At 43.9% G+C, this 13,542-nt stretch overlaps 1 protein-coding gene across 5 annotated transcripts in view; it reads left to right on the plus strand.

Annotated features, from left to right (window-relative positions):
• Positions 1-13,542, plus strand: part of GSG1 (germ cell associated 1) — a 92,021-nt gene that overhangs the window by 76,671 nt on the left and 1,808 nt on the right. Inside the window, exons 1-7 of one of the 5 annotated variants that reach the window (XM_042050505.1) lie at positions 1,869-2,331; positions 3,310-3,376; positions 3,496-3,582; positions 7,671-7,989; positions 10,521-10,568; positions 12,599-12,751; positions 12,873-12,984. In XM_042050505.1, coding sequence (XP_041906439.1) covers positions 7,671-7,989; positions 10,521-10,568; positions 12,599-12,751; positions 12,873-12,984 — 632 coding nt within the window. In that variant the 5' untranslated portion in view covers positions 1,869-2,331; positions 3,310-3,376; positions 3,496-3,582. Of the gene's footprint in view, positions 1-759; positions 1,449-1,868; positions 2,332-3,309; positions 3,377-3,495; positions 3,583-4,906; positions 5,566-7,670; positions 7,990-10,520; positions 10,569-12,598; positions 12,752-12,872; positions 12,985-13,542 lie in introns of those variants that run through there. The other 4 variants (XM_042050502.1, XM_042050506.1, XM_042050507.1 and 1 more) reach the window with 4 other exon arrangements.

Genomic DNA, 13,542 nt, shown 5'->3' on the forward strand with positions numbered 1-13,542 from the left:
GATTGATAAGATAATCTTTGGAGGCTTCCTCTAACTCTGCTTATTCTGATTTGCCATGGTGAAATGGAGGAAAAGATAAATTGAAGCAAAGAACAATTGCTTTGGCTTTCTCATTTCCATGAGTGAAACCAAAGTGCAATGTGGTTTAACCATATTGTTTCAAATTTTTTTTCCTTTAAAACATATTAAACATATCCTTGACTCCGAGATCACCTGCATATAGTGAAATACTCTTTGCACGGATTAATTTTAGACCCTCAAATTTTGTTATTACCAAAACAGAATGTCTCCTGCTGTCTTTGTGCTGATTCCAATACCAACGAGAATTCCCTGTGCTGTAGATCTGCATCTGTGGGAATGACTCCAAAGACCCAACCTTACAGTGTATGGAAACAAGGACTGCTTTTGAACTATCAGTCCAGCCATGGTAATGTGGAGTTTAGCACAGCGTACTCCGATTCTGGACTTAGGTTTGTACCCTGCATTGTGCTCCGTAGCGCTGGAGTGAAATTCCTAGCAACACCCAATTAAAACAAGCACTGAATGTTTACTCCCCATCATTGCCACTGCTTTGACTGCAGTGTAAACGCACCACTAATAACTTGGCCGATGGGAGGGGAAAATTACATGTCAGAGCCAAGTACAGAACTAGGAATTTGGGCCACCAGCCAGCTGGTTAGATCACACTGTGTGCCTCTAATGAAACGCATTGATTTGTGACTCTTACAATAACGTTTTTAGGAAATCACTAGGTGTTTATTTATGTGTTGGAGCAGCCTGTTGAGGTTGGAAAACTCAAGCAGACACTGCTTAGAGAGCAGAAGCACAATTTTAAGAATGAGCTTAATTAATCATTGGAATAACTTTTCTAAGGATATGATGGGTTCTACATCATATTCTGCTGCACAGTCAATACCAGTTAGTTGTATAAAATACATGCCATAGCTCCAGCAGGAGTTCTGTGTACACTGGAAATGATTATCCAAAGTTCTTTGGGTTCTGTTACATCTGAGAGGAGACTATGTCGTTGCAATGGTTCCTCTTGGTGATAAAAAACCCCATGAGCCTGTGGTAGTCATTGAGTCTGGGTGTTTGTGATTCTGTGTAGTAACAGACTGAGATCTCGTAAGTGGTAGATTCAAAAGTAGCAAATATTGTCAGAGAGGGGACTACCAAATTGCAAAGACTCATTCTGCACAAGTGGACGCCCTGCCAATCTTGCAGCTGATATAATATGCTGTGATGATTTAGCGAGCTCAGAAAGAATGAAACCATCAATAAAATGCCAGACTTGGTGCATTTCAAAGCGTCTGGTTAGATCTCATGGAATTTCTTGGCTACTACATGTTCAGTCAGACCGAAAGACATGGGGGAGAGTCCACGATCACCTTGTGGTATTTCACTGGATGCCTCAGAAGAGCAGATGGGAATAGTGAGCAGTGGATAAGGTAAGTGTTTGTCTACTTGGAGTTTTGTATGGATCCTTTTCTGGTCTCGCACCTCTTTAATATCCTTATAGAGCTATATAAAAATTTGTGGTTTTCTTGCCTGTTTACAGTTTATGGTTAGCTAAATTACATAAATACTGTTTTTCTTCTGTGTGCTCAGGTGAACACATCCTAGAACTTAAGTACTCTGTGAAAAACAACCCCCTAGCCTTATATATAATATCTTGTATTTCCTATCCAGAAACTGAGACACCTAGAATCTCTAGTGAGTCCTCAAAGTCCTCGTTGCTGCATCTGATCTTTTTCCTTTTCATGTCTGCTTTCTGTGTGTTTTTTGAGTGGCTGATAACCATAAAGATTAGAAAAAAAAAAAAAAATCCAGCCAACTAAGACTTGTTTTGAGAAAAAAAAACATTCAAGGAAAATAAAAAGTAATTAGGTCCAAACTGGCCGACTTATTTGTCCATCTTTAAGATGAATTTACTTAGTCCAGTTCAATCTTTATTTCTGTCACAGTCTTAGTGTCTAGCAGTGTAAGCTGATCATCTTTGAAAACAGAATTCACCTTTAAATGTGCTTAGAGTAGAAAAAATATGCCTGGTGAGGTCATTTTCAGAGCAAGAGTTAATGCATCATGCAAACAGCTAAATAAAGGTTACAATCTGAGTGGAATTATTCAGAGCTCAGGGAGAAATCTGGCATTTGCAGTCTGTCACTGGGTTTGAGAAGTCTGGCTCTCTCCATGTCGCTGTCACTCAGGAGACATCCTGCTTTCTGTGTGGCAGTGAGGGAGGGGACTGCGGCTCTGGATGAACTTCCTGTAAAAACAGCAAAAACAGGAGCGGTGGGAAGTGTCATGTGCGAGGAATGTGTGGAATGAGGGGTGAGTATGAGCCCATCTTTGTCCAGTTTTCATAGAGTGACTCCATGGGTGTAAATAGCCACCCTTCCTCTTCCCCTTTCCTCTTCAGGTCAGCTGAAGAGCCAATGTCAGGACAGCAAATGATCCCTGGTATCCCTGGAGGATCACTGCATGGGGGGCTGGGAGGAGTCGTGTGCCTCTTGAGACCCTCCAGTTAAATACTGCAAGTTTTGGGCCCTATCTTGGCAAGGTCTCCTTGACCTTCTTTTCCACCGACATCCCTGGGCGTTGAGTGTGTCACTTTGGGGCAGGATACACCCAAGCCAGGGTGTAGATGGTGATAGAGCCAGGGTAAAAATGCATCACTTGTCAACGCCCAGGCTTTTTTAGGCTTGGCAATCTCCATAGCAGTGCTGTGCAAAGATTTTGGGGTTTTTTTTTTGCATTTTGTTTCCTTGTTTTGTTTCTGTAAGTCAAGTGCTTGGCTGATTGCACAGGAAATCAACTGCTGTGGGCATTCACTTCAATGGGCGAATTTTAAACGAGTCACCAGGGACTGGCTGCTGCTGAGTTCAAAGAGAAAGAAACATCCAAAGACTCTAGCCAAGCCAAATTATGGTGGGAAATATCAGATACAAAGAGGAGAAAACTGGAGGCACGGTAGGGTGAAAGACAGATACAGCTTGACTTTCCTGTCTACAATAGGTCAGATTGAGGTGAGGTTAAAATAGAGATTTAAAAAACAACAATCAGCCAACCAAAATCCAAACCAAAACCAGATAAAATCCCCATAATTTTCCTAAGGGAAGTTTGTTGAACATCAGGAAACATGCTCTGGTGTTGGTGTTCTATGAGTTGTGTGCAATAATCTGGGGAAATTTAATGTGAAATTTGACAAAATATTATGAAAAGTGTTAGAAAGAATCATTTCATGCAGGGCAGAAGGTGAACAAAAGCTAAGCTCCTGCGATCATTCCTCTTTTTTTTTCCTTTTCCCAGGGATTTCAAGTGTTCCCAGGCTCAGATAAATCCAAGAGACGGACTCACACCCCGTTTCACAGTCAAGGTAAAGAGTTTGTCTTCATAAAAATGCAAAAACAAGAGGGAGGGGGGTGGAATTTCAAGAGAAGGAATAGAAGTCTAAACTTGGGTGTTGCTTCCACCCCCCGGCATACACGTGAGCAGCAGAGACTCCCAAAAAGAAGACTAGAGAAAGATCGCCATCTTCTGGAAGGATAAATATCTGCCATTATTCAGAACACTAAACCTACTGTAAGTGTGTTCTTTTAAACCATAGCATATTTCTGATAAATTTATCTCCCAACATGAAGTCTTATCCATGTAAAACTAATTCAGTTTAATTTCATCGATATATATGCCATGAACCCAGATTTAGAAACTGACATAGAATCTTGGGTTTTAATGATACTCTCATCAAGTTTAAAATTAGGAAGGTGTTCAGGATTATCAGTAGACATGGACTTTATCTATTCTTGAGCCTGTAAACAAGGCTTTTTTTTTTTTTAACTGAACATTTAGAAGTCAAATTTAAGGTGTCGAGATGTGAACAGACTGAAAAAAAAAGAAAGAAAAAAAAAATCACTCTGCTTTTAAACAGCATCAGCTGTTGTTCTACCTACTTCAGCAAATTAAGTACATCTGTTTCAAACAGAACCTTTTTATTAATCAAAAACCTGCAGGCACTCTGTGGAGCACAGGGACATTTAGCATTGCTTTCAGTTAGTCCATCTTAGAAATGCTTATCTATATTAGAAGAGTTTATGCAGCTGGGATTAAAATACCCACAGAGCCACTGCCCATTCTGCTCAGGGCAGGAAGGCTCGGGAGCCCGGGATAGCACAGCCCACGTGCTGGACCGTGAACTTCTCCGTCTGCTGCCCGTGCTGTGAGGGGCTGTCACAGGCTGTGCTGTCACCCAGAGCTATTCCTGCACCTGCCCCCAGCCTCTGGGCTCTGCTCTTGGACATGGGGGATGAGAATGGATGGACCGCTGGTTTCCTCTGTCTTGGCAGAGCTGCATGCACGAAATCTGCCTTGTTCCTCCCAGTCGGTGGTGCGAGCTTCACCTGCTTGGCACTGGGCAAAGTCCTCGTGGGCAAGACAGGATGTGTACCTTTGGGATGCTCCTCTCCCTTGCAGTTTGATTCAGTGCAGCTCTGCTCCGTGGCCTCTAGTACATTTTCATGAGAGGTGACGTCATTCTTACTTTTCATGGTTTTGATACCACATTTTGGGAGCCTTTAAACTTCCAGGACAAGAGCTCAGAGGGGACTTCGCATGAATGTGAATCTTTGTCTGTTCTTACTAGGTTCCCAAATTCATCCAAAGTGAACTTGCTGGGAGCTGGGATTCTTCTGTGTGAACTTCACATTTTGGTAAAAGCTGCCGCTACAAGTGACACTGACAGTCTACCTCATTCTCCCATGCTCTGAGTATTGGCTTGACTTGCTGCTGTTTCACATACCTCCTTCATGGTGGTGATGCCATGCTGTCAGTCTGCTGCTCAGAAGCTCTCCTGCTAAGGGGCTCCTTTTGGCATCAAAATTTCCAGTGCCCATGGGGAGAGCTGCATTGGCATCTCTTCAGGGACTGAAATCCTCAGTTCTCAGAGCAGATGCAGTTGCATAAACTTTCCTCTCCCCATTTTGTTACTCTGCCCTTTCTGCAACTATCAGGTGTGTCCAGGAAGATATTCTAGGGCTGGGATGCCTTTGGTCTTTGCCATGCTGCTGAGACAGTGCACAGGACAAGGGGTGGCCTGATGCCCAGGGTGCTGGCAGTTTCCAAGCTAAGGTCACTCCTCCCCTATAGCATTTGCCAGAGCTGTCAGCTTGCTCCATACAAGCTCCCAAACAACTTCCACATGGGGATGGCTGGAATCTTTCAGTGTTTTAAAGAAACTTTCTACTCAGGCAATACAGGTCACTCTTCTGCACTTAATCCCAACCCGCAGCACCAATCTCTTCCCATATAATCTCCCAGAACAGCTGTGCTGTGATTGCATTGTGGATTACAAAATGACCGTTTTCCACAAAACAGCTGCTGATCAGAAGGATAGCATTTAATAATCACTGGGGAGGCAAAGGAGGAGGGGACCAGACAAAGGAGGAAGGAGTTTTGCAGCTATTGGGTTTCTTGGAGGATATAGAGATGAGCAAAACAGCAGACAAAGCGTGAGTCCAACTTCTGTGCTGTTCATCCAAATTAACAGTACTTCAAAGACTTGCTGCTAAGGTAAATTCAACTATCTTATCTGTTGGGGCTATCTAGATACTGTGGTTGGTTATTGTCAGTGAGTGCTTGGCTTTTGTGGAGGGAAGCTTTTCTAACAATGTTTTCAGGAAGTAGTTCAGATTTGCTTCTCATTCCATATGTCTTCTGCATCCTTGATCCACTTCCTACATCTGACTCATTTGTTTCTTGTATTTTTTTATGTCTTTTTCTTAACACTTATCCTGAAATTATACATCCTTTCAACTACTGTCATAAATCAACTGGAGAGAATATTTTTCCCACTATTGAAGATCTAAATTAGAAAGATGATTTTTGTCAATATTGTGAGTGGAATTTTTTTTTGTTAAATAAAAGCATTAGCAATCCAAAACCTGATGACAGAAAATCTTATAATCAAGCAGTGATGAAAAACTGAAAAACTTTGTGTGCTGGAGGTTTCAATTTTCAGGTGAAAAATTATGTTTTTGAGGAAAGCAATTTCATCTGTAATTTCCTTTTCAGTCATAAGCCAATTTTTCCACCAAAAAAACTTCCAGTGAGAAGTTTGCCACTAGCCTTAGCCAGAAACTGTTCCTAGTAGGTGCAAAAATGGTGATATTCAACATACATTCAAATCATGAAAGTCATTAGTTATGGCATCACTAAGATGTTACCATCTCCAGGGTGCAGAAAGAAATGTCCTGCTGAAGAGACAAAAGAATCCAGAGTATGAAACAAAACAGGAAAATTTCAGGAGCTGAATATTCTCTTGCTTTCAATGAGGGTGTCTGGGGTCAGGCACTGCTTTCTCAGTGTGATGAGATGCTAATAAGGTCCTGCTTTTCAAGAGGAGCTCCAGCTCATCGTCTTTGTTGACCATGTTTCCAAGCTTGCTAGTTAGCAGAAAAAATGATTCTAACTGCACCACTTTTAGCTGTGGTGCAGTCACAAACAATGCAAAGCTTGGTCTCATATTGTTTATTTATAGTGGTGTCCACAGAACGCTGGGTCTTTCTCACACATTCAGCGTTGGGTGAGTCAGCCGAAGTTAAGTGAAGAGGACCAGCAGCAGGCAAAGTCTGCACAAACTGAATCTATTCATGGGTAAATAGATTTTCAGAGTCATAAATAGGAAAGGGTGGGAGTATCTGGATGAAGTTGTGCCAAACATAGGGAGTGCCATGTGGGAAGAGACATGCGTTGATTACATGAAAGTTGATGTGTGGGTAGATGACATCTAATCAATCTATGGAATGATATTTTGGGGTTCTCAGGAGTCAGTGCAGGGTTTTGCAGGAACCCTAAAATCTTTATCTTCCCTCTGACTGAGAAAGTCCACAGGACCCTGGTTCACAAACTGCTTTCTGAATTACTTTTAATGATGAGATGAAACCAGTAAGAATGTTTGTGGCAACGTTCACTCTTATAGGAAAAAAAACCTTTGGCACTTTGTGTGAAAGCAGAGACACTGTCATCCCATCACCTTACCAAATTTCTGATGTGCAGATGAGAGCTCAGGTGGAAGGTGCTGCTCTGGAGCTTGTACTCAAGATGCCAGGCCTGGGTAGCTGGGTGTCCTCTCTGAGCAGGTCACTGCTTTGATGTGTGGGAACATTTTCCTGCCTTTTCCCACTGTGATATCACTATATTCTCTATGTCCTTAGGTACAGTAATGAACTGCTTGAGTAAGTGTTGTGGGACACTTGGCAGCAAGATTTCTCATTTAGTTGGAGAGAGCATTCATTGTATTTCATGTAAAGGCAACACATGGTATTCAGGGAAGTTGGTTAACAGTTTCTCCCCATCATCTCTGAGGTGGATGAATGTGATATTCCTTTCATTTTTCTCAGACACCTCAATGCACTCAGCCCGGCTATGTCTGCTGGGTCACCCTCTCTTCCCCAGTACAGATATTCAGCATACTTTGAAATGGTAGAAGCTGACCTATTGGTCCACTGCCCTGGCTTTCAGAAATGGTTCTTCCATGCTGAGTGAGCTGTTGGGATGTTGTGAGGAGGGCAGAGTGCTCATAACCCCTCCCCACAGATGCATGCTGGGAAAAGGTGGGATCCATAAGGCTCGGTGGGACAAGTGGTGTGACGGTCCCTCCTGTTCGTGTGTCATAGATGGAGCTGCTGAAGGGACTGCCACTGCGCCGTACTTTCCTGGCTGTCATCCTGAACCTGCTGGCTCTCACCCTCTCCACCACTGCCTTGCTGGGCAGCTACTGGTGCACCGGGACCCAGAAAGTACCCAAGCCTTTGTGTGGGAAGACCAAAGCCTCCCAGTGCGTGGGTGTCCCCATGCCATCTCATGCAGATGCTAGCAATGTTTCGTCTGAGGACATAGTGCACTACAGCTGGGAGACTGGAGATGACCGCTTTGCCTTCAGATACTTCCACACAGGGATGTGGCTTTCCTGTGAAGAGAGCATGGAAGGGCCAGGTAGTGTGTTGCTCAGGCAGCCACAACTTATTGCCTTGTATTTACTCCACAGAAGTTTGAAACTGAAAGGTGGGAGGCTGACAACACTTGGGAGAAAAGTCTTCTTCCTTTTCCTATATGGTATCAGCCCTGGGCACTGGTGTGGTCAGTATATTTCTGTCCTTCACTGGAATGTTCACAGAGCAGGGAAACGGAAAATGGTTGTCTCTGATGTGCCATTTGGCCTGGAATAGGGGCTGTGAAATGCAAGTGATGGTGGTGATTGCAGTGACTTTGTGATGGCACTGTTCATCCTGATGGGAACTGCCATGAGCCTCCTTTTCCTTTCCCCATATCTCCATTCGTACACACAGCTTACTTCATGCATGTAAATTTGTGCATGTCCTCTCAGAAATTTAAGTACAGTGATTTTATGCAGATGTCAATTTTTAGCTATCACTGTGAGGACTACAATAGTTGGTGTTCTCCTTAAATCACCAAACTGAGTGGTTTTGTGTTATTAAACAGAGACTGGGCTTTTCTTAAAAAAACCCAATAAAACAGAGAAATAGAACTACTACCTTGTAGATACAGAAAAAACCTGGAGGATCTGAACCCAAAGGAACTAAAGCCAGGAGGCAGATTGACCTGAGGATTAGAGCTGCAATATTGTAATTGTTTTTAGTTTTTGTGATATTGTGACAGGTTTCATTTGTGGTTTTTGACCATGTGGGACTGGTACTGTAAATCCTGGAGTGCTGGGGACTGGTTGTGCAACCTGTACTAGAACCATTTGGTGCTTCCCTTCACCCTTGACTTGTTCCTGCCCAGACCTGCTCAAGTCCTTCTGCTGGAACCTGTGCCACACCAGCACAGGTGGGTGCTCTGCAGTGCTCAGATGCCCTTTGCTGCCTGGCACACACATCAAGGATCAGAACTAATCCAGAAGGTGGCCAACAGGGAGATTTGTATCTAAAGATAGAGTGATGAAAGTCACTTTCATCAGGCCCATTCCCCTGAGCCCACCATCCTCCTTTCAGCTCTGCCCAAGTACAAACATCTCACCTTCTTTAACCAAGCCATCCTTCCAGTATGGTATTTTTCATCTCTGTTGCTGTCAGAGTTTGAAAATAACTAACTGATGAAGAAAAGCAGACAGAAGGAGGGGCTGGAGCAGAAGGGAATGTGCTTGAAACTCTCATGTCCTAACAAGTGGGCTGCTTTTTGTTTGTTATGAGCATTTCCAGACAGGCGGTGGAAGGAGATGTGTTTATTTAGGACTGGTTTGGGTTGGGTTGTGTTTCCACAATGCTTGTGGGAATGAAACTACATCCCTTGACTGTTTTCTCTAAATGACTTATCTGGCCACTGGACAGTCCTGGAATAACCCCAATGCCTGAAGGAACGCAGAAAGTATGTAACATCTGGATCGCAGCAGAACATGGGATAGAGCACAGGGTAGAAGCACAGTCAGTCTCAGTCTCCTGCTTCCTGTAAATCAAGCACAACCCACCCACCACTGTGCATCTTTGAAGCAAGTGCATAGACAATAAAAACAACAAAAAAGGGACTACTCTGAACAAAAGGAGTTTGAGTTGAGCTGGAGAAAGGATTTCATTATTCAGGCTAATCTCAGGATCAGTTTAGATGAGCCGTTACTGAATATCCTCATTAAAGTTCTAGGTGAAGTAGCAAATTGCAAGTTAATGAGAACTGCAGATGGCACTAAACTGGGTAGCATCCTGAGAGCTGTGTATGACAGAAGTAACACAGGAGATTTGGAAAGATTAGAACTGGGGATAGAAATTAGGAAAATGAGATTCTTATACGAAGCGGAAACGTCTGAGAGAAAATACTGTGCCAAGTGGAGGAGAGGACCCTCAAATGCAGTAATGCAGTATGCAGGGACAGAGACTGACAGATAATAATGATGGACCCTCATCTGAGACAGTAGTTTGCACCTGGCCAACATAAAAAGCCAAAGCAAATATTTAACACCATTTGTTGAAATAGCATGCGTAAAATGTGAGGACCAAGGGCCACATTTCTCTATGAGTCTCTGCCACAGAAGGGGGACTCACATCTCTGTCATAAAGTATTTCATTTGGGAAGTTCTTTTTTTGCTTTCTTTTTTGAGAAGCAGTGCTTGAAATGCTCTTCTGAGATTAGGGTGTGTGGGAATTCAGCAGAAGTGGTGGATCTGCACAGTCTGTTACAAGCTACACTCTTAATAGACCTGATCATCAGTAATGTTGTGAATGACTAGCAACAGATTGTTATATCCAGCAGAGGCAAGTAAGATTTATGAATTGCTGAAGCTTTTTTTCTGAAAAGGCCATTTCTAGCTTTGCAGGCAAATGTTGCCTTCCCATCCTTTGCCTCAGTGAAGGTCTGGAAAGATAGTCAGAAAAAGACCAGAGGTGAGAAGGTCTGATGGGAAGATTCAGGGATGACTGGATGTATGCATTGAAAAGAGTGAGATGAAGAGATTTTCTTTTCCTTATGTTCCCTACATTGTTTTGTAAACTAAAAGCTTTGGTTTTGTGTTTCAGAAGAGAAATGCCGCAGCTTTATTGAGCTTTCACCACCAGCAGAGAGAGGTAAGAGCAAATCCCTGTATCTCACTGTAGCTACCCAGTGTGGCCTCCTTGGGACAGGGGACCTGCTACATTTTGCCTGTGCGGGGACAGCAGGGTGAGTCCCCAAAGAGTCAGGCATGAAATCCTGTCCTCGTGACAAAGATTTCCTCCCAGATGTTCACATAAACCACTGCCATTTGTGAAGTCAGTGCTAGAAACCTCAGATTCCCTCCCATATGAAGTGTGATTTGTCTCATGTAGTAAGTGTCCTGGTCTGGGGTTGTCATCTTGTTGTTGTAAAGGGAAAGAGGACAGATGCTGCCTCAGGGCAGTTCCTCACACACAGGCTACATATTAACTGAGTGCTTCAGTTTTGGGGTCTAATATGATGAATCTGGAAGCTGAATCCCCTCTTACTTTGTGGTAAATAAACAGGACATCTGAAAGTTTTGTTTTCAAGGTGAAGTCCCTGCCTCATTAAATACAAAACTACATTTGGGTAAGAGAGATCACCCCTCCTGTCATTATCACATGTTTCAAAGCACCGTGCAGATAGCCTCAGTATACTTTGATGTATGTGTACATATGCTACGGAGATTTTACTTAATGAAGGCTTTTCAATTGATGTGGGCTTGCTAACTATTCCCTGAGATGGAGGCTGGAGGCAAGTTGTTTCAGAAGATGTTCATATGTCAAGGGAAAGGCCTGGGGTGCAGAGCCTGCGTCAGCGTTCGAACCTTGACAGCAAGGGTGTAATAAATGCTGGGGATTTGCAAGCATTATTTTCACCCCTTCCTGCACATGGTATCATCTTAAGATGACCGGTGCAGGTGCTATTGTATAGCTGGGTTAGCACTGGACAAGGTGGTGTGACTGCTGGTTGTGGGATGGGCTGGTGAGCTGGGTGTGTGCAGAGCAGCTCCACAATACACAGGCAACATTACAAGACCAAATGACATATCAGCAGTGGGAAGCCTGGACTCACAAGGAAGATGATGCAGAGGTCTCTTTGTATGTGTGGTGCCCGCAACCTTCAGAATACTTTTGACAGTCTGACCTTTAATGAAATATTCTCCTTGATGGTGCTGCAGCAAGCAAGTCAGCCCCTTTAAGCAGGGAATGCAGCTCATCTATTTCTGCTAAAGAGCTGGCTGACTCTATGGCGCTAATGATGTTGAGTATTCAAGTCAGTGCCACATTAATGAGGGTTTTCTTCACACTCCTTTTCCCCAGCTGAATGTCTCCTCTACAGCCATTTATAATTGCTAACAGTAGTGTTCACAGTGCTGCTTCATTTGTCAGATTAATGTTTCTTCCTCAGTGAATCCTGTGCTTTTCCACAGCACAGCATTACAGAGTGCCTTTCTTCATTCTCCTCCAATTCCTACTGCACAGCTGTAGAACTCAGCTCAGCTGTGGAATCTGGTATCACTTAAATCCCACTCAAAATCCCAGCATGAAAGTACCTGTACTCTATTCGAGAAGCAGGGTGAGTGGTCAATGCTACTGCCCTGGCTGGATATCAACCCCATGGAATGTACTTTCATTCTCATTGGGGTTTCAGTGAGAAATACAGGCTTGCAAGGGGCTTCCTGAATTCCAGAGGCCACATCCCAGTCATGGATGCACCATATAGTTCTTAACTAGTTGAGTCCCAGGTTAAAAGTTGTTTGCTTAATGTTGTGATTAGAGCTCAGATGTGTTCATGGCCAATCTATGACCATTAGGTTTTATGCTAATAGTCAACAGCTTCCCCAGTCTTTTCCCTTTTACTTTCCTCCTTGCTGTTTATGAATAATGCTGGCTTGTTTACAGATGGCATTTTAGTTCCTCTCAGCTCTGCCATGCTAGAGGAGCCAAGCCATCCTGTGTGACAGGCACTCTGTCCCCTACAGCATCCACTGATCCCTTGCTCACAGGCTAGTGAGATTGCTTTTGGGTGTTTGCTGTCTTCCCTCATTCCCTTCTATCCAAAGGACATCCTTTCAGGATTGGGTTGAGAGAGGGGTGTAATCTCCCTTGAACATGGTTTCATCCTGTGTTCCTGGCAGGAATCCTGTGGCTGTCACTGGGATCAGAGATGCTGTACATCAGCTTGCTGCTCATCAGCTTCATCCTCCTGATGCTGGAAATTCTGCATACTGGCAATCCTGTCTGTGGGATGAAGCTCAATGCTTTTGCTGCTGTCTTCTCGGTGCTGTCAGGTGAGTGTATTACTGTGGTCTTGGAATCTCAGCACTGGAGAGCCTGCTTTCCACTCAAGGCTGAAGTATGCTGCTCTGGCTCCTACTGTAATTATTTTGCTTTCTTGTCTTTTGTGTCCAGGTCTCCTTGGGATGGTGGCACACATGATGTACACTCAAGTCTTCCAGGCAACAGTTAATTTGGGACCAGAGGACTGGAGACCGCACACATGGGACTATGGCTGGGCATTCTAGTACGTGAGCTCTGAAGCCATCTTCACCTCCCCAGCCTTTAGAGCTTCAGCCATGCCACCTGCTTCCTCCTCCTTTCTTGACCTTCTATGTGTTCCAAAGACACATGGTTCTCTTACTACTAATGTCCTGTGTTTGCCTCACCCAGTTTTAATAAATAGTGGCTGAGCTACTTAAATGAATAGCTACCAAAGGACTGGCAAAACAATGGGGTCACACCTAAACAATTGCCTTCAGCCCTGCTGACTAATCAGGCTTGCCCCTCTGCTGGTTTGCCCTGTTTGGTCTCAGCTCTTCCCTGTGTGCAGAGGCCAGTGTCACACCTGTGATGATGCTCCCAAACACACTCTGTTTTTCTGCAATTTTAGAAAGTTGCATGCTGGTTGGCATCTTCACTAACCAGTGTTAGGCCAAAGGGCCCATTCCTGCAACACCAAGCCTAGACATGTGCCTAAAGATGTGGGCACAGCTCAGCCCCCAGCCAGCAGTCACACCATCTTCTCTAGTGCTGGCCTGGCCATATATTGGCAGCTGCACTGGAGGCCAAGGTCACCTCAAGA

Source organism: Corvus kubaryi, unplaced genomic scaffold, assembly GCF_017639235.1.
Source record: "Corvus kubaryi isolate FWS band 111438036 unplaced genomic scaffold, C.kubaryi_AGA036_p1.0 74, whole genome shotgun sequence".
Classification (NCBI taxonomy): domain Eukaryota; kingdom Metazoa; phylum Chordata; class Aves; order Passeriformes; family Corvidae; genus Corvus; species Corvus kubaryi.